The 20,690-nt window shown below is 39.8% G+C and overlaps 1 protein-coding gene across 2 annotated transcripts in view; it reads left to right on the plus strand.

Annotated features, from left to right (window-relative positions):
* The window catches only part of CHCHD3 (coiled-coil-helix-coiled-coil-helix domain containing 3), a 157,955-nt gene that overhangs the window by 11,252 nt on the left and 126,013 nt on the right, over positions 1 to 20,690 (plus strand). For both annotated transcript variants that reach the window (XM_080361986.1, XM_080361987.1), the window contains exon 3: positions 17,113 to 17,194. In XM_080361986.1, the coding sequence (XP_080218112.1) occupies positions 17,113 to 17,194 (82 nt within the window). The remainder of the gene's footprint in view (positions 1 to 17,112; positions 17,195 to 20,690) is intronic.

Below are 20,690 nucleotides of genomic sequence, written 5' to 3' on the forward strand. Positions count from 1 at the left end.
ACATATAAAGCTGTTTTTGTCATAGCTGGTACAACAAGCACATCCAAAGTATTTGCGTAGGAATTACTTTGAGTTAGAGGTTCGAATCACCTGCTTCTTGATGTGGAATTCAATATTTGTATGTGCTAAACCAGCATCTTGCAGCGGTTAGTGGAAAATCATGTTGAAAAACTATTGGTGGCTGGCATGTGATAGTTGTATTAATTTCTAATGCTGCAATAAGCTTAATTAAGTAAGCCAGGGAAACTGTAAAGGTAGAGCGAGAATGTGCACAGTTCACGGAGCATTTTGCGAAGCAGCGTGTAATAATGAGGTTTAAGCACTAAATAGTGATGCATTTACACATGGACTTGGTGCCATTGCCTTTTACTAGTTCTGAGTACTGAAATGTTTTGTGGTTAAATCCTGGCAGAGTTTGGGACCTTTAAGCATAGACTAAGCCCTGACTTAGGCTGGACTTCTTGAAAGTGCAGCCCGAGTTTATCTAATGTTTGAGACAGACTTGTGGAAAGAATTGTGTTTTTGTGTTAAAATTGAATAAAAAGCTGTCTGACAAGATGCTATTGTTTTCCCCCTTTCTCTCTACTCCTTTTTAATGTTCTTAACCTCAATGATATTATCCATTGGAAATCAGAATTTGACAGAAGATGCTTGTTGGGGACACATTGGTTGCAATCTCTGTTTGAAATATCCCATTGGTGTTCTTGCAGACATGGGAGTTCTCGAGTTTTTGGATCCTCTTGAGAGCTGAATGTGCTGAATGTTGCCTGTAATAGACTCTGATATTAAATATATCCACTGGCATTTTAGCCTTTGCCTTCTCTAGTCCGTGCTGTGTCTGGGCAACAGAATAAACCCCAGTTGTTTCTCCTTCATCCGTCTCAGACCTTTTTGGGATTATAGGTTGAAACATAAGGTTTGAACACAAGCCCTATGGGGGAGGCTGAGGGAGCTGGGCTTGTTTAGTTTGGAGAAGAGGAGGCTTAGAGGTGAGCTCAGCACTCTCTAGAACTACCTGAAGGGCAGTTGTAGCCAGGTGGGGATTGGGATTGGGCTCTTCTCCCAGGCATCAGCAATAGGACAAGGGGCCATGGGCTTCAACTCTGCCAGGGGAAATTGAGGCTGGAGATTAGAAAGCAATTCTGTGCAGAGAGAGTGGTCAGGCATTGGAATGGCTGCCCAGGGAGGTGCTGGACTCACCGACCCTGGGGATTTTGAAACTGAGACTGGACATGGCACTTAGTGCCATGATCTAGTCAATGGGCTGGAGTTGGACCAAGGGTTGGACTGGATGATCTCTGAGGTCTTTTCCAACCCAGTCGATTCTATGAAAAGTCCAGATAGCTGGCTAAGATAAAAGGCTATGTAATTTAAAGGATTGTTTGAATAGCAGTCATTTGGAGTAGTTGCAATGATTTAGTTATTTTAAAGAATAAAAATCATGATGATGAAATGAAACCAATGCCTGAATTAGAAGTGTTTGCTTTCACCAGTATTAGTCTTAATAACACTGTGCACGAAAATTGTCATTCTACTCCATAGCATCGGCTCTGGTTTTATAAGAATATATTCTTATGCAAATTATTTCTCCACTGACTACAATTGTCAATAAAATGACAAGTGAGGGGCTGCTATAAGGGGAAAATATATCAAAATATTCTAAACCAAGTCTCCAGTGAACTAATAAGAGATTGTGCAGGACAAGGAGACCTGCAAGTAACAAAACCTTCTGGTTTTAATAGTAAATACTATTTTTCCATTTCAATTTATTTACCTGTTAGAGAATCTCCAGTGTGATATTAAAGAATCCTTTAAATGTATGGTTTATCACATTACAATGAAAAGCAAAGCTGTGCTTTATTCTTTCATCTCCAGGCTGCAGTGATGTGTTACTAAAACTCTTAATCGCTTGTCAGATCAGGCAGGTTAAGTGTGTTCTGCTGCTTCTTGAAAGCATTGTACTAAGTTGTTTTTTAGTTAAACAGGAGGTAAGAAGACTTACTTTCTTCTCCCTCAGGGGAACACTGTGCTCTTGCAGCCACTGCTACGATTTACTGTGCTCTCAGATGAGTTTGCATGTGTGTGGATTTTCTGTTTTTTCTTTGAATCATCTCATGTTGAGGTAGATCATGAAAGATTTGGGGAACACCAGACTGAAAAGTACAGTTTTTGGATGTTGCTACTTGGTTTTTGAGATCTAAATTTAAGAAAGAGAAGGACATGGAATGCTAGAGTAGTTTGGGTTGGAGGGAGCTTCAAAGCTCATCCAGTGCCTCCCCTGCCATGAGCAGGGACATCTTCAGCAGCTCAGGTTGCTCAGAGCCCCGTCCAGCCTGGCCTGGGATGTCTCCAGGGATGGTTCATCCACCACCTCTCTGGTCAACCTGGGCCAGGCTCTCACCACCCTCAGGGCCAACCATTTCTTCCTCGTATCCAGCCTGAATCTCCCTCCTTTAGTTTAAAACCATCACCCCTTGTCCTATCACAGCAGGCCCTGCTAAAAAGTCTGTCCCCCTTTTACTTATGGGCCCTTTTTAAGTACAGAAAGGCCACAATAAGGTCTCCCTGGAGCTTCTGTTCTCCAGCTGAACACCCCAACTCTCTCAGCCTGTCCCCCAGCAGAGCTGTTCCAGCCTTGGATCATTCCTGTGGCTCCTCTGGCCCCTCTCCAGCAGGTCGATGTCTGCTCTTGAATCATTCCATCACTTTGTCCATTAAATTTTGACGGAGGACCGTTGTGCGGTGTCTGGCAGTCTGTCTATTGAAGGGATTGCTGAACACAGCGGTTTCTTTTAATCTGTGCCATTTGCACAAGAGATTTTAACTCCAAGTGAGCCTCAACTATTTCTCTATTAGCTGGAAGCATCTTTCTCCTTTGGAATGTTGCATCTGGCCTCTTGCCTTCTAGAACAGACTATTTTTCCCTGCACCTTTTATTAAATTTCTGAATTCACTTTCTAGTATTTGAAGTGCTACTGGCTCTTGTATTTTCTCATTCATGCTGGTTAATGTGCTACTTGGTGGTGACTCAAGGCAGTTAATTCCTAGAATGGGATTGAATCTGAATTCCTGAATGGAACTGAATCCTTCTGTATCTTTTTTTCTTACTACTTAAAACTAGTAACACTAAAAAGCTGTTGGTGGGGATGCCCTAAGTATTTAGAGACCAGCCATTTGAAAAACTTGTTAACAGATCTCATTACCTGTTATTAAAAATGTAGCTGTTGGTTTACGGTTGCAAGAATTTAGAATGTTTCAACATTTGTCTTTTCTATAATTTCCGAAGAATAAAAATAGCTGTAAACATTGCAGTTTCATATTGTTTACAGTAAGTTTCCAGTTATTATAAAGAGTAATAGATTGCTAAATATTGGGCCGAAGATATTTCAGGTCAGAATTGACAACACTGTAGCTGCCTGTTGATGATTAAATATAAAGATGTGTTGAAGGAAGACGCATTACAAAGCTTTTAAAGTCACCAAAATATCCTTGCATGGCGTCCAAATGCTCTTGGTACTTGTTTGGTGCATATATTTGAAATGTCTCATCTGGCTTCTAATGTCCTACCATTAATATTACATGCTATATATGTTCTGTCACTTCATTACTAAAGCTTGACTTGGAGGTTATTCTCTAAGATCAACGTGCTGCTGTATGGGATGTAGGAAACTGGAAACATTATCCTCAAGACATAAGAAAGTACTTACAGATTGTCCTGTGTTTCCCTTTCCAAGTCAGTGATTCTCATGTACAGAACCTTGTTAAAATGCTGTTTAAATTCTTTTCCTTGTATCCTCCTCGAGTCAGCAATGATGGGACTGAATGCTCTAAGTTGCATCTCAGCTGAATAAACAAATTGGGGAATTAGTGTCTTTTTCGCACTGGTACTAACCACCCATGTATCAGCCTGTTATAACCTGAATGAAAGAACAGGTGATGAGATTTGAGCACACAACAGCTGCTTTATCTACTTGTTTATCAGTGCGAGCTTCCTTGTGCCTAATTTGAGGTGAAGTGGTTGCTTTCCGACTTGGTGCACAGTTTTAGTGCCCATCTCATGGATAGATTAAATAATGACTTGATATGGTGCTGGTTACACTTTATTCTGAACAGGGAGCTTCTGCTGGAATTTTTTCACTCCATTTAAAGTTTAGCGTTAAGTTTTTTAGATTGCTTTAAGCATATGAAGTAGAATTCTGGTGTTTTGATTTACTTCTCCATGTAACTCCAGCCTCTGAGAAATCTGGTTGATGGGATAAGCAGATTATTTGAGTGATATCCTTGGATTAAATTATTATCAGAGCAGTAGATTTCTCAAGGATAATTAATGTACTTACATGTTGTCAGAATATTTGTAAATGGATCAGTGACACTGCTACTATTGCAATGTTTCCTGATATGATTAATGACCAGACTTACATATCATTGACCAGTGTTATATGACATTATCTTCATACTGGTGAACCAGGTTGTCATTAGTGTAGTTGCTCATGGGAAGGAAAATACTGTTGGTTTTAATTTTACAAAGCAGAGAGACAATTTGCTTTGGCATTGGGAGTATGTAGCTGGTTTGGAAATGGTTTAAGCTGGGGTGTCCAACACATTTTCACTGGGGGCCACTGCAGCCTTGTGGTTGCTGTCAAAAGGCCATATGTAATTTTAGGACTGTATATATGTAACTACTTACACATGTAAGTGGTAGTGAAGGGCTTGAATGTCAGGAGGCTGCTGAAATATCTTGGTCACAAAGCTGTATGCTCCAGCAAATAGCAGTTTGTAGTTATCGTTCTTTATTTGCTCGCCCTCTTGCTACTGGTGATTGTTCAGACTGGTTTGCTACAAAAAGATGGGCACAATCATAGGGTGTAATAAAATCTTTTCAAGTTAGAAGTGAGTGCGAATGGAACTCAAATATAAATTTAGGTGGAAAAGTGGGGTGAATAAAAGTAGATCTTCTGCAGATACTTTTTGTAAAAGAGGAAAAGGTGTGCAGGGGTTTTGTGTGTGTACAGTTGTTTGCTCTGTGTATCTAGAATGCACAGTATCAGGAAATAACATGATTCTGCACCCTTTTACCTATTCATGTGAACTTATCCCATTCAGTCACTTGTAACAAGTTTTCATTGACCTTTTTTTGGTAGCAAGGGCTATACCCTGTATTTTGAACCACCGAGCCCCCTGCCCCGCAAATGGTTGGCACAGAGACATTTGGCAATAAAATTCAATACCCAGAGCTACTCTTGTGCTCCCACCAGTGGGTAGGAATGTGAAAATAACCACAACAATGACTTTTCTGATAAGCAGATTTGTGAGTCTTCTTATTCCTGTCCAAGGCAACTGCAATCTGGGGCTATAATTGGGGAAAATAGACTTTTCAGTGCTACTGATAATGTGCAATCACAGCTGGAGAATTGTCTTTAAAGATGATGGTGGTAGATGAACTGAACATAAAAATTTGCTGTTTGTGTAACCTTGAGTCCCATTTGAGAGTGCTGGCCTGTGCAATAGCAGTTAGTAATTCTTTGCAATAAGTGGTGATGTTAAGATGTAAATCTAAAGAGAGACTTTTAGTTTATAAACCCTTCGACTTGGCTATTATGTGTAGAAATACGTGATTATTGCACTGTGTTCTACAGCGGTAGGAGATGTGCATTGAAATACATGTGGTGGAAGGATTTAGAGATGATTGTGTCCAAGGGAATATAAGTGATACCAGTAAATGTGAAGGAACTTGAGCACAAGCCCTATGGTGAGAGGCTGAGGGAGCTGGGCTTGTTTAGTCTGGAGAAGAGGAGGCTTAGAGGTGAGCTCAGCACTCTCTAGAACTACCTGAAGGGCAGTTCTAGCCAGGTGGGGATTGGGCTCTTCTCCCAGGCATCAGCAATAGGACAAGGGGCCATGGGCTTCAACTCTGCCAGGGGAAATTGAGGCTGGAGATTAGAAAGCAATTCTATGCAGAGAGAGTGGTCAGGCATTGGAATGGCTGCCCAGGGAGGTGCTGGACTCGCCATCCCTGGAGGTTTTTAAAGTGAGGTTGGACATGGCACTTAGTGCCATGATCTAGTCAATGGACTGGAGTTGGACCAAGGGTTGGACTGGATGATCTGAGGTCTTTTCCAACCCAGTCGATTCTATGATTCTATGAAATTTCCCCATGTTGTTGGATAAAACAGCTTTGTGGTGAACTTATGAACCGGAAAAATCAGAAACCCGACAATTCGAGTTGCCCCCAGGGAGCGGTGTGTGCTTCATCCTCTTGAAAACAGAAGCCTCATGTCCTTCCCATCCTTGCTTAAAATATAATTGTTTCAATTGTGGCATCCTGATGCTTTTATCCATTGTATCCAGCAAGAAAAGCATTACAGAGCATGTATAGAAGGAATTACTAGCACAGAAAGCTGAAATAGCAACTGATTTTCCATTTAAGGGTGTTCTGCCAGTGATAGTGTTTTAAAGATCTATGATATTTCTATTTCATTATTACATATTTTTTATATGAACAGGACAGCAAAGTGACTTATGGCTAAATAGTTGCTGAATTAACTTATTTAATAATATATCTATATAGATATATTGTGGAGGTGGGTGAGAAGGATGGGTTATTAATACGGTTTGGTTGAGATGATTCACAACTTTCTAAGGGTGTTGAGAACAGTTTTAAAAGTTACAGTAAAACTTTCCATAGTCCTGTAGCTGATACAACAGGAATTCCAGGAGAAAGGAAGAATTATCTGTATTTTTGGTAACTGTCTTTAACTTAATCAACTTACTGGTGGTAAATGACTTATTTTAGCTGCTGTCATGTGTTTCAAGATCATTTGACCATATCTCATAGTTCTTCTCTTGCAGGGCTTCCCTGTATCTGTCACCCATTGTATCAAATTTAAGTCTCGTACGACAGGATGTTTGTGCTGTGGTAATTATGCTTATTTTTTGTAATTAATTGGAAGTTTCTGGAAGAAAATTCTTGACAGTTTTTTGAGAATTTGCTGCTCTGCCTTGAATACCTGTAATTTTTTTTTGAGTAATTGTAAAGTCTGGCAGAAGAATTTAACGAATAACATATTATTATTGTGAAGTGCAGCTGTTAAGTCCAGGCGGAACCCAATTCAATAAATCACAGGGAAGAAGCTTGTAATCCTCATCACCCCTGTTTTCTCCAGCCCTTCTCATAAGCTCGTTGTTGCGATTTACTGCTGAACTTACCACTATAATGGGATACTGAAAAGAGGATTTTCTGAATATAATTTGAACTAACTTGGTTCGTTCTTTGTAGATCACGTATTGTCTTATTTTTAATTTCAATCAGTATTAATTGATTGATATCCACATTTACATTACATTATCTATTTTACGATGTATGCAAGAGCGCCTTTGGAAAATAAAATATTCAATATTTCTAAGTTATGCACACTTAATTGCATTGTTTTCGCATTTAATTATCCTATGAGCTTAAGTATTGCTTCACATTACCAATATTTAACAGTTAATACAAATTTCTGTCCTTGGAGGCGCACTTTATATTTGGACTGAATCTGTGATGATAGGAAGTGCCTGGATTCTGAATTTAAATGGAGGAGTTGCTTTGTGTCTTGATAATTAAATTTGTATGAGTCTGCAAATAGACTTTATTCTTATACTATTCTTCAGAAATAATAATTAAACTTAAAATAAAAACCAGTTTAAATGCTGCTAATGCCCTGATCCTTGGGTCATGATAAATGAATATGGGCAGTGTGTAATTCACACAAATCACACACAGAGAATCGACTGGGTTGGAAAAGACCTCAGAGATCATAGAGTCCAACCCTTGGTCCAACTCCAGTCCATTGACTAGATCATGGCACTAAGTGCCATGTCCAATCTCAGTTTCAAAACCTCCAGGGCCGGTGAGTCCAGCACCTCCCTGGGCAGCCATTCCAATGCCTGACCACTCTCTCTGCACAGAATTGCTTTCTAATCTCCAGCCTCAATTTCCCCTGGCAGAGTTGAAGCCCATGGCCCCTTGTCCTATTGCTGATGCCTGGGAGAAGAGCCCAATCCCCACCTGGCTGGAACTGCCCTTCAGGTAGTTCTAGAGAGTGCTGAGCTCACTTCTAAGCCTCCTCTTCTCCAAACTAAACAAGCCCAGCTCCCTCAGCCTCTCTCCACAGGTCTTGTGTTCAAGTCCCTTCCCCAGTCTTGTTGCTCTTCTCTGTAATTAGGTCTCTCATGGCAGCGACTGTTCCTGCACACACAGGTTTCTGATCATTTACCTGTACAAATCTCAGTCAACTTCCCAATGGTGTCAAAAGGTTGCATTTGTTATTGAAGCAGGTATTTTGGTCTTTAGAACATATAACTTATTTCTGGAGTTTATTTCATATTAACGAGCCATCCCTTCATTCTGCTATTTTTTGCGTAGAGCATAAGGCTAATTTGGGCTGTTTATAGGGTAAAAGATGAGAAACAGTGTTTGAAATGCATGCTGGAAATACCGATATACTAAGTGTTCCACCCCTTGTATGCTGCCACCAGCACCTCCAGGCTCTTCCAAAAATAATTCAAGAAGGAAGAGTATATTTGATAGCGTCATTGGCTTATCACCTAATTGAAGCACACTGAATACTTTTGCTGTGCCTTCAGTTGACATTGAAATACTAGTTTGACTTCAGCACTAGAGATCTTGCTTTTTGCTGTAGCGTGCACTGAATATTTACATGGCTTTCTTAAAAATGGATGTATTTAGGAGTCCTGGATAGCGCTACTGATATCCAAAGCAAGCTGAAATTTGGAATTCTATATTTGAATTTTAAGTTTTCTGTTAGCTGATTGACAGCTCTTGGGAGCTGAAGCTTCTCCATAAAGACACATCATGGGTGGGTGTACGTGGGCTGATTTCTGTTGATTTATTATAACCTGGACCTCAAGTCACCTATTTCAGGAGTGAGACCCTGTCATTTATATAGTTGGCCGTTCTTTTGAAATTAAGAGTGATGGATTTGATGTTTTAGGGTTATTTTCTCCACTGTTCAACTTAAATGGCTACTGTTGATATTGATGTCTTTTGTGTGATGTATAGAATTCAGATATCAACCAAATCAGGGTGTTTATTAAGAGTCAACTGAGGATATTTGCATATTTGCATATTTTGCATCTTAAATTGGAAGGTGGGTGGGAAAAGTGTTGTAATTGTGTAAGACCCTTGATGTGTTTCTAAGCCCTCAGCTTGTGATGGTACCAGCTTCCCATCCCGTGTTTTCTGATTCAATATTTGAGGCTGTTAGAGCTTGGCCATGAATTTTCCTTGCGACACTTTCAACTTGACCATCTCCAAAGCTGCCATTGCTTTGCCAGATGGTGCGTTTGAACTCGTCATCCCAAACAAGCCGATTCGTGTGCTCGGGGACACCAGAACTGCCTTGTTGGATCAGATGGATGGTTTAGATGCCCCGATGCTCTGTCCATACCAGGTGCAACAGCGATAAATGCAAGAAAATACTCATTAAGTGATTATGAAATAGTTTTTCCAGCAAAAATGAAGTTGTCTTGTTTCTGGCAGTGGCTGGTGTGGTGCTATTAAATGTGACTTTGTCAGTAATACAGCATATTGGTCTTTTCCCTCCTTGCTTTTTACATTTGATTTCAGCAACATACTGTCCGCTGTACATTTGAAATATTATGGAAAATATGACAAATCCTTTTAAGTACTGCTCTGTCAGCTTTGTTGTGATCCTTTCTAATAGTGTGATATAGAAGAATGGATAGAAGCCCATAGCTACTTATTTTAAATTATGATATTCTATACCTTGTGTCTTTGTGTTGTGCCATTTTGGGTTTTCTTTCCATGACTCCCTAGTATTTTCCCAAAGGAAAAGAGTTGTGTGGTAGTGTTGTACATTTGCCAGTTACTTTCTGATAATTTGGTGTTTTATTTGTTAACTTCTACTAAATCTAATTGGGTTGGGGGGCTCAAAGATTCAAGGCTCCAACCCTTTTCTAGGTTGGGATAAATCAAGGGCTGGGTAGAAAATGGTCAATAGGATAAATACCTTTATGGAGGGAAGGTTTTCAGTCTTTTGGGACAAGAGGCATCAGCTTGATTTAATGTGAAGGGGAAGAGGAATGTGCAATGCGGATTTGGGATAAACCAGTTTGTTAGTGCTTCTGATGGAGAGAAAGAGGACAAAACCACCTCCAAAATAACAACAACCTACCAGTAAATCAAAACAACACAAACAAGGCAAAACCGAAGAAAACCAACCAAACCAAAAACCCAAAAGTGCACAAAACAAAACCTGTCCAAGACAACATTTTCTAATGTTTCCTTGTTGGAATAAAAAATATTCACATAAGCTACTGGACAAAATAGTTTGGAGAACTTTTCCAAGGGTTTTTTGTGCTAAACACAAAAATTTAATGTAGAACTAAACTACATCTGAGCTATTTTTACCCTTGATTTTAACCCTTATATGGAAAGACAGATAGAGGAACTGTGAAAGTGCATCATCTTCTATCTGTCACTTCCCCCCCTTTTCTTTATATATTCTATACTTATGTTGGACCTTCTCTTCCCCTTCTACTGTCCTCATTCATGCCCAACTGGTTGTTAAGCAGATGTTCTTTGAGCAATACTTAGGATTTGGGTTTTGCTTGGTTTTTAAATCAAACATAATCACAACTAAGATAGAAATCTCATTATGCTTTCTACTGTGTGACTATTCATTTTTTCAGACTTCACTTGTATATCGTTTTGCTGCTCAGCTTGTTTGGCCTAATTTTCTCCCTTTTAAAGTTTTCCAGTCTTAAAGTCTTGATTTAAATGATTTTAGACTGTTGACATGCAGAGTTTCAAGTCTGTTTGCCTTTCCTATTGCTAGTGCTGTGCCCTCTAGTTTGTTGTAGCACATTTCTAATCCCTGGCAGTAATTAACCACTCATTTTATAATGATGCTTTCCTAACAGCTTCTGCTGAATGGCCATGTAAAAGATGAACCAAACAGCATCTACAGATTATTATTTGCTGTTGTTGATGCATTCAGACGCTCATTTGGAGATTGTACCTTCTGGTTTTTTATCTTACCCTGTGTTCATTGTCTGGGTTGCATCCAAGCCATATAATTAATTTAAACGACTCGGGGAAATCCTTCGTTATGAGTGATCAGGTCTATTGGGTGTTGAAACCTGTTGCCCAGAGGGGCTGTGCTGTTCTATCCTTGGGGGTATTTTTGCTAAAAGTACATTTTTATAGCTTAAGGAAAATGGTTAAATATGCTGGAGAATATCTGTGTGATTCTGTTCTAGCCTTTAAAAAGTTGCTTTCTGGAGGATGTCCTGTTCAGTGGATGCTTTAATTAGCAAAGCTGGATGGAAAGGAAAAGTACAAGTAGTTTTTGCTTTGTAAATGGATTCTGTGACTGTTACTTAGCTAAGCATTTTCTAAAACATGCTTGATTGTATCAAGTCTAAGTGTCTCTTCATTAATAACTTAATGCACCTGCCCTTTTAAGAGGGTTTATTTAAGGTGCCTGATAACAAATGCTGTTTCCATTAATGACTGTTTTTGCAAATCCGAGACGAATGGGCAGCCTCCCAGCTCTGCATGCGAGAGGGTACTTGATTCCTTTGTATTTTATTCCTAATTTCTTGGGCCAATTTTTTGAGGCTGCAGGTGTCTGCTTTACCTCATGTGTGGTGCTTGGAGCTTTGGGTGCTGTTTTCTTGCTATAATCTTAATGTTGTGCTGAGTGTGGGTTTTCTTTCTGAGGCAACTGATTTTGAGTGAGAGGAGGAAGGTATGGATTTAAATTGTGACTAATGAGGATAGAGGTGTTGGAGAAAAATAGGAGAACAGCAGAGTTGTACCAACCTCTACTAGACTTAGGAGATAAAATTGCTGATTGATTCTCAAGAATTCACAGAATCCCAGAAAGTCAGGGGTTGAGGGGCCCTGGAAAGTGAAAGCTCATCCAGTGCAATCCCCCCATGGAGCAGGAACACCCAGATGAGGTTACACAGGAAGGTGTCCAGGCGGGTTGGAATGTCTGCACAGAAGGAGACTCCACAACCTCCCTGGGCAGCCTGGGCCAGGCTCTGCCACCCTCACCGGGAAGAAGTTTCTTCTCAAATTTAAGTGGAACCTTCTGTGTTCCAGTTTGAACCCATTACCCCTTGTCCTATCATTGGTTGTCACCGAGAAGAGCCTGGCTCCATCGTCCTGACACTCACCCTTTAGATATCTGCAAACATGAATGAGTCTCCCCTCAGTGTCCTCTTGTCCAGCTCCAGAGCCCCAGCTCCCTCAGCCTTTCCTCACACGGGAGATGCTCCACTCCCTTCAGCATCTTGGTTGCCCTGCGCTGGACTCTCTGCAGCAGTTCCCTGTCCTGCTGGAACTGAGAGGCCACAACTGGACACAAGATTCCAGGTGTGGTCTCCCCAGGGCAGAGCAGAGGGGCAGGAGAACCTCTCTGACCTACTGACCACCCCCTTCTAACCCACCCCAGGTACCATTGGCTTCCTGGCCACAAGGGCCCAGTGCTGGCTCATGGTCACCCTGCTGTCCCCAGGACCCCCAGGTCCCTTTCCCCTACACTGCTCTCTAGTAGGTCATTCCCCAACTTATAGTGGAACCTGGGGACTTATACAGGAACCTGGGGAGTTGTTGTAATTTTGTGAAGCCCTTGCTCCAGTGCCGCTGGTGGGTGACCTTTAAATTTCCAAGTTTAAGTGCATATTATATACCTGAAATCTCAGTAACTATTGGTAAGTGCATAAGCTCTTCAGTACCCTGAGCAAATTTGTTCTCACCTGCTGTCCCCACAATTATTCAAAGCCTTCTGGAGTCTGGAAAACAGATAAATTGTGTGTATTCTTATTAATGTCATTTTGAAGCATAAATAGAGAAATCAATACTAAGGGTTAAACAAATGGCTTTGCATGTTCTCTTTGTGTAATTATTTTTTTAATAGCAATCAGGTTAGTCTTTACATGGAAGACAGAAAGCTGTATTGTATCTATACAAGTGGCTCCCAAAACCATTTTCATAGTTCTTGTGGCCTTTTAATAAGGTGGCAGATTAAGCCTCCTTGAGGTTTTCAAAAGGATGCTGGATGGGCAGGAATATCAGTGTCTTCCTTGTCTGGAAAAGGCTTAATGGAAGAGTATTGGAACCCCACAATGAGACGGATGCTCTTGTATTTCCCTCACTGCGTCCTTTTCAAAATAAAACCTTAAGCAAGATAATTTAAAACCCTTTCTCTCTTGAAACCACCAGCAGTGATTTGATTGAGAGACTAAACGTGCTCTGTTATTTTGGAAATTGCTCTTCATCTGGTTGTTGGGCCTGGCCACAGATTTTGGCCAATTAATATGTATTAGATGTAATTTATCCATTCTTTACATCTCATCTTCGACTGTCTTATTCTTCTTCTTTCATGCTCTTCAAGCTTTGTTTTAAATGTGAAAGAAGCTGAATGTACCTCTGTGTGTATGTAGAGGGGAAGTCAACTGAACCAGGTGGAGAATCATGGAATCATTTCAGTTGGAAAAGACCCACAGGATCATAGTCAAACCATAACCGAACTCTGGCACTAAACTGTGTCCTTAAAAACCTCACCTAAATGCCTTTTAAACCCCTCTGGGGATGGTGACTCCAGCACTGCCCTGGGCAGCCTGTTCCAATGCCCCACAGCCCTTTGGGGAAAAATTGTTCCCCACATCCAACCTCAACCTCCCCTGGTGCAACTTGAGGCTATTTCCTCTTGTATTATCCTGTATTGTAGTACAGTGAAGTGGTGTGAATAAATGATTAATTTATCCATGCTTCTAAAAGGATGTATGTATAACATGATGCATGAATTACTATGTCTTTTGAACTTCTCCAGAAGAGTAGGTGGACAAATAAGAAAGGTCAGATAGTGCAATGCAGAGACCAACATAATGTTCATGGACAGTCACTGCTTGGTCTCCCAAGATGTAGGGAAGAGCTTTGTGGGTTTTATCCAATGCTGATATTTGGTGGTGGTGTCATGTGCAATGGTTTGGTCTTTTAAATATTGGGCAACCTGCTGTTCACTGTGAGTGTGGTAATGAGCCCATTGGTGATACAGCTGGGGTTCTGCTTTGCCATTATCCCCAAGAGAACACTCCTTATCAGACACCCCTCAGCATCCACCCTTCACATGCCAAGAGGACAGAGATAAGTTAGTTCTGGCTATAGCTACTACTGTCCATCTACGTAAAATGTCTTGAGATGTGAACTCTGCATTAGCACACTCAGGGTTGGGAGATGGAGCTACATTCATTTAATGCTCCTGTAGGACAACAAGAAAGCACTGGGATAAAAGTCTGACCTTCCTGTACCTACTTGCCTGAAAATATTCCGAATTTGCTCTAGGATGAACTTATTATGAAGCTGACACTGATTTTAGAACTTAAAATACAAAGCTGGGGAGGTGGTAGGAATGGCCGTGGAATTTTTCGCAAGTATTGTATACTTATTGTCTCCTAATTGTATTTATTTTATCAGTCTTGGACCCACCAGTTTGATATATTCCATTATTTTAATGGTTTTCATGCCCTATAATCTAAGCAGAGATTGCCATTAGAGAGAGGTGTTACTGCTTGTATTTAGGAACAGCTCCTTTTCTGATTTTCTTTATAATAATAAATGAACTTTTCTCTTTTTAAATGCTTCTCCCCCTAGAACAAATCCCTCCTCCTTGTAGAACTGCAATTTTTTACCGAAACATCATAAAATTCCCATTTGGGAGCTACTCAATTACATCTTACAATAATTCTATTGAATGATCTATAGCTGCACTTTTATTCCCTATTAGTATTTGGCTGATCGATGGGTAACCTAATTGATTGTTAAGGTCAAATGTCTTTATTGGCTGCTGCCTGAATCTTTTCTCATTATGACTTAAAAATAACGTTCTATGGTCTGCTGGACTTCTTGTACTTATTTTTGCCCAGCAGAACAATAAATTTCATGATGTAGATGCTGGTGAACAACACACTTATGCCACATTTTGTGTGTTTTTAGGTCTAATGTTAAAAGGGCACAGAGAGGATCCTTGCGTAGCCTTGGAGTGGTGTCAATAGCCGGATAGTCTCAATAAAATGGGGTTCTGCTTTTTCATCCTGGGTTTGTGATAGTCATTTGTTACGAGATTCATATTAATATATGTGAAAAGTCATAATTAAATACACTTTTAGGATGGGATCTCGTTTGCCATTCACAAATGTCCCCCTATTTTTCCCCAGCCCATTTCTGGTTCTGTCATCTCAGCATTTGCCGCATCTGACAGGATGGAGATCGATTCATTCCGCTGGCCTTAAGATGCTCATAACTGAATTAGTTGGCCAAGACTCCCATAAAGTTGATGAAGCTGCTTTGTTCATTCATAAAATTCACTGTTTTAAGTCTGAGGATGAGAATTGTGCACTGGACACAATTAACTATAATGAGAACATGGGCTGTTGTTGGATAATATTTGCAGATAAAGCCAACTCCTGGGGATGAGGTCACTGAGATCCGTGACTATTTGTCACTGGCTTTTTTTATCTCCCTTAATTTTAAATCTGATTGTGTTTATCTCACCATCACTTTGTCTTTTACCTGGAAATGTAGTTTTCTGGTGTTTCAGCTACTTAAGCAAGTGGTTGGTTACCTGAGGGTAGACCAAGGAGTTGTATCACCTTCTGGAGTTAAATTTCTATTGTGATAAGAGTTTTGGGGTGACATTGTATCTCTTAGCTCTGTGGTTGCGTGGAGTAGAATTTGAGCCAGATAGTTCTTATTTATAAGGGAATTATCAGTATATACGTATTGGAAAAATAGAGTATTATAAAGGTATAGCTCAGCTAGTGGAGGTATTTATACCTTTATTCCAAACAGGCAGGTCTAAATTAAGGTTTATATTGAAATAACCCTTGATGTGATGTAATTTTAATCTCTTTCCACACCTGAACTTTATAGTTTTCTCTTCTTTAGGAAAGCATGCACATTGACTTCCAAATCAACATTTAATGCCAAGTCAACAGCTGAAATCATTATAACTTTTGGTTACTGAGCTCCTATTTTTCCCAAGTGGAAAATGTTAGTCTGGCTATTTATTTTCTTTTTAGTTTCTGCTGTGTATGTGTCAAGTTGTATTTGGACAGTGATAGAACATAAAAAGCATCTCCCAAGTTGAGTTGGTCTTATTTTTTTGTGTGTGGTGGGTTTTTTTGGGTTGAAACAACCCAAGTATGGCAAGTCTATTGAAACACTTTTTATTGGCACAACTTGATTAAAGGATGTAACAACCAACTCTTGAGCTCCTGGAGTCGTGCTTTTCAGAGGAACGTGGTCACTTATAGACAGTTAATATTGATGGGGATCAGCGGAGGAGCTTGGGAATGGAGCGATTTCTGTGTTTCCAAACCTCACCGAATGGATTTTGTTGATCTTGTAGATGTCTCTCGAGTTTGTAGGATTAGTTGCTTCCACACTTTTCTACCTTTGTGTGGCAAAGTTTGTTTGTAGGCTTGAAGTTGCCTCCCTGATGTTTTCAATCCTTAGACTTTCAACTGCTTCATTTGGCAGAATCTAAATGAAGAAAATAGTGTCCACATCTGCTCATTTGAACAAAATTGGAGAATTGGAGGCAAAATATTAGGCTAACAGTAGAAACTATAATTTCCGAACACTAAAAACTAGAAGTATGGATATGTAGGGTGTTGTAAATGCTTTGTTGGGTGAAATGTGTCTGGAAATACTTGATTCATTTTACAGGAAGATGTTTCCCTTAGTTCCATATGAATAAACCCGTCATTTTATGACTTCGCTATTTAGGTCTTGTCATGTTTCCTTCCCCACCTCCCTGATTTTACTCCATAAAGGCATTTTTCTTAGGAAAAATGTATTTAACATATACTAATTGTACTAATTGCTAAGTTGGTAAATGAGTGAGTTAAGAACAACTTTTAGCATTGTATACTAAAATATGAAAGGTGGTTAAACCAGAAGAAAGCACTTTAACTACTATACAGGAAAAAAGCAAATAGAGCACTGTTTGATGCAGGTGTTTCTGTCATGAGAAATAGGTTGTGTTAACATATTGCTTAATTTTCTTCTAATTGTAGTTGATGAAGAACTGAAGAGAAGAATAGCTCAAGAACTGGCATTAGAACGGGCCAGGAGAGACTCTGAAGCTCAGAAGAGAAGGTTGGTTTGTCAATAAAAATATTCAAAGCAAACATGCATCTAATGCTTTTATTACTGTTTTGTCTGTTTTCTATAAGCAGATAAATTCTGTGCCCCAGGACATAATGGTAGGGAAGAATTTTAGGTGATATAGCAAGTTTTGTTATTAAACTCATGGTAATAACAACCATTTAACTGCAGCCGGGGTTGCTCGTAACCCCTCTGTTTGACCCAAAGGTGAATTTGAACAACAGTAGAAATGGCAATTCTTAATATTTCCATGAATTGTAGATATTTTATGAGCTGCTGTTAAATTTGCAGTGTTTTAATAGTAGGGCATCATGCTTTGAAGATCAAGTACTGTTTTAAAACAGTTTACTAGTAGAAAACTCTTTTGATGTGCTTTCTGTATCTGGATGTATTATTTATATGTGTGTTTCCAGAGATTGTGAAAGCCGGGGTAGAATCCTACAGAATGCAGTGGCAGATTTGGATACAGCTCTTTTAAAACACTCTTCAATGTTGAATATGATGGGATTATTAGCAATTAAAAATCCCTGTTGGAATTGGAAATAATGTGGTGAACTTGGTGGGTTTGTGTTAATTTGTGCTTCCTTTCAGTGATTTTCTTAAGTAGACAATAGGACACACTGAATAGAAATTTTAACCCACACCTTGTCCTCCTTTCTGAGAATGGGAAGAAAGGCTCATTATGATGGATTTCAAAAAATTAGAATGTAATTAGTACTATTTAAACTGCATATTTATCAGTTGTTTCCTACACATCATGATATTATTATTTAATTGAGTTAGGCTGATGAAATATAAAATTAGATAGGACTACATAAATGGCCCAGAAAACAAATCAGGCTGTTTTTTATATCAGCAGTAAAGGAAATCAATATGTTACAGTGAAATCTCTTCTTTTGAACTGTGCTTTGACAGGAAAACTTGCATTACATTGGAGCTTAATGTTGACTGAGGAGTTTAGCGAAATGTGATTACAATATAGAATTGTTTGGGTTGTAAGTTCAGTATTTGGTAACTTGTGAGTTTTCAGTAGCTTTCCTTAATTTCATATTTCAAACTTCAGTTTCCATGGGTTGTGTGTTGGTCTGTGCAAGGTAGGGAGCAGCTTGACTTGTCATATACCTGATTTTCTATTTTATATGGAACAATGCTGGCAGCCTTCCTTTTATTTGGCTAAGGATCGGTGGGAAAGATGTTCCGTATTAAAAGGCTTGTGTAAAATCTGTGTGGCAATTAGGTTGAAGAATCTGTGGTTTTGAAGTGTTTAACTGTAGAAATAAATTAAGACCAACATTAAAAAATAAAATGACTAATATTAAGATTTATTAGCCAAGTTCGTCTTGTTCTAGTTGTGATTTAGCATAAGGAAGGATTTTTATTAGTGCTTTCTACACAGTATAAAAAATATATATTAAGTGTATTGTAAAAGCTCTTTTCATATTGGATGAAACAACTTGAAAAGACATAGATGTTTAGTGAGCTGTTACTTCAGGTCTTTATGGGCCAAATGCTGGTTTGTGTTTTAAAAACATCCAAGCATTGAGCAATTGTGCAACAGTTCTCCATGTCGTGTTCTTCTGAGAACAAGGTGAATGCTGCTCTGCTGATCACTTTAAAATCAGATTTATGTTGCTCGGTTTCAGCACACCTACCCTTCCTGTTCTATTAGAATTAGTCATGGTGGTTGGAACAGATCCTCAGGATCATTGAGTCCAACCATAACCCAACACTGGCACTAAACAGTGTCCCTAAGAACCTTTTCTGAACACCTTTTAAACTCCTCCAGGGATGGTGACTCCACCACTGCCCTGGGCAGCCTGTTCCAGTGCCCGACAACTCTTTCCAGGAAGAATTTTTTTCTAATATCCAATTTTTTTGTAATATCCCATCTAAATCTCCCTGGTACAACTTGAGGCCCTTTATTTTTGTCCTATCACTTCCTGCTTGGGGAAGGAGGCCAACTAGTTGAGAAAAGAATCTCTCTACAAGGCATGGACATGAGAAAAATGTTTGTGCTATGTTCTTTTTCATGTCCCTAAGAACTTCATCTCCATGGCCTTTCAAGTCCTCCAGGGATGGTGACTCCACCACTGCCCTGGGCAGCCTGTTCCAGTGCCTGACAACCCTTTTGAGGAAGAAACTGTTCCCAATATCCCATCTAAACTTCCCCTGGCACAACTTGACACCATTTCCTTTCATCCTATCGCTTCTTACTCAGAAGAGACCAGCACCCACCATACTACAATCTCCTTTCAGGTAGTTGTAGAGAGTGAGGAGGTCTCCCCTCAACCTCTTTTTCTCCAGGCTAAACAGCCTCAGGTTCCTCAGCCACTGCGAGGTGTCTGTTTGCCCATGGGCCACATTGCAAGCATGCAGCCAGGTTGCGCATGGGCCCTTGTGGCATCAGGGCATCCATCGGTGGAGTTGGCCAAGGCCAGAGCTTCAATATACTGAGCACGCTGTGCAGTATTTTTGGCATCCTGAGCTCTGGCCAAAGGAGGGCACAAGCTTAATTAGCTTGTGGGGTTGAGCTTGGCATGTTGTAAGAGCTTCTACCTCCCTGAGTGATGTACAGTGTACCCATTATCCCTGGTTTTGTAGACTCTGGTCTCATGGTCTGATGTGTTGATGAGTGAGGCTTTGCTTGTTTGGAGAAAAAAGAACATCAACACAAGTTACATGCTCCATTCTTTAAGCTGAAAACATATATATATATGTATTTTCTACAAGCTCCTGTGCCCATCTGCTGGACACTCCTGCCCTGATGGAGCTGGTTAAATTCTTCATTGTTACTGGAATTCAATTTTCAAGCAAGTATGGACTTCAGAGCTAGATGGACATTGGTCAGATGTCTTGTGCACAATGTTCTAGGTAATAAACATGAAAACATTACTATCAGTTTTAATTGTTAATAATAAACACACAAACACATGGGTATAATATTGGAAAACAGGGTAAAACCTGAGTTACCGGCTGTACTGATGTTATAACTTAGAACAGAAGGAAACAATTTATAGTTTCCGTGTGTCAATAGTTGCACAAGAAAAGCAAGTGTAATGCAGGTTTCATGGAAGGATGTAATCAAGAAATGCGCTGGGGCTGTCCCAGGCCTGTGGGACTGAAGCGTGATGGTGTCTGAACAGCAACACATGGAACTGTGACTTTGGTTCTCTCAGCACCCATGTCAGGCCCTTGGATGGGGAAATAACTAGAGTGAGGTCTGACCACCTCAGGAGTTGTAACTTTTATCTAGGAAATGCTATGTGTTATAGTAATAATATAGTAATAATGCTGTTATTGTTCAAGTTAGTAATACCAGAGCGCTTCTTCATCTTCTCAGACCTATGGAAGGAACAGGCTTTTTTGCCCCTTGTCAAACATGTGCCACAGCTGCTGTTGTTCAACTCTGTAAGAGAAGACTAAAACACTGAGACAATAGGCTCAAGAACTTGAGTTTGACAGTAGTGACAGGTAATAAATGATGATT

Source organism: Nesoenas mayeri (assembly GCF_963082525.1).
Source record: "Nesoenas mayeri genome assembly, chromosome: 1".
In the NCBI taxonomy this organism is placed as follows: domain Eukaryota; kingdom Metazoa; phylum Chordata; class Aves; order Columbiformes; family Columbidae; genus Nesoenas; species Nesoenas mayeri.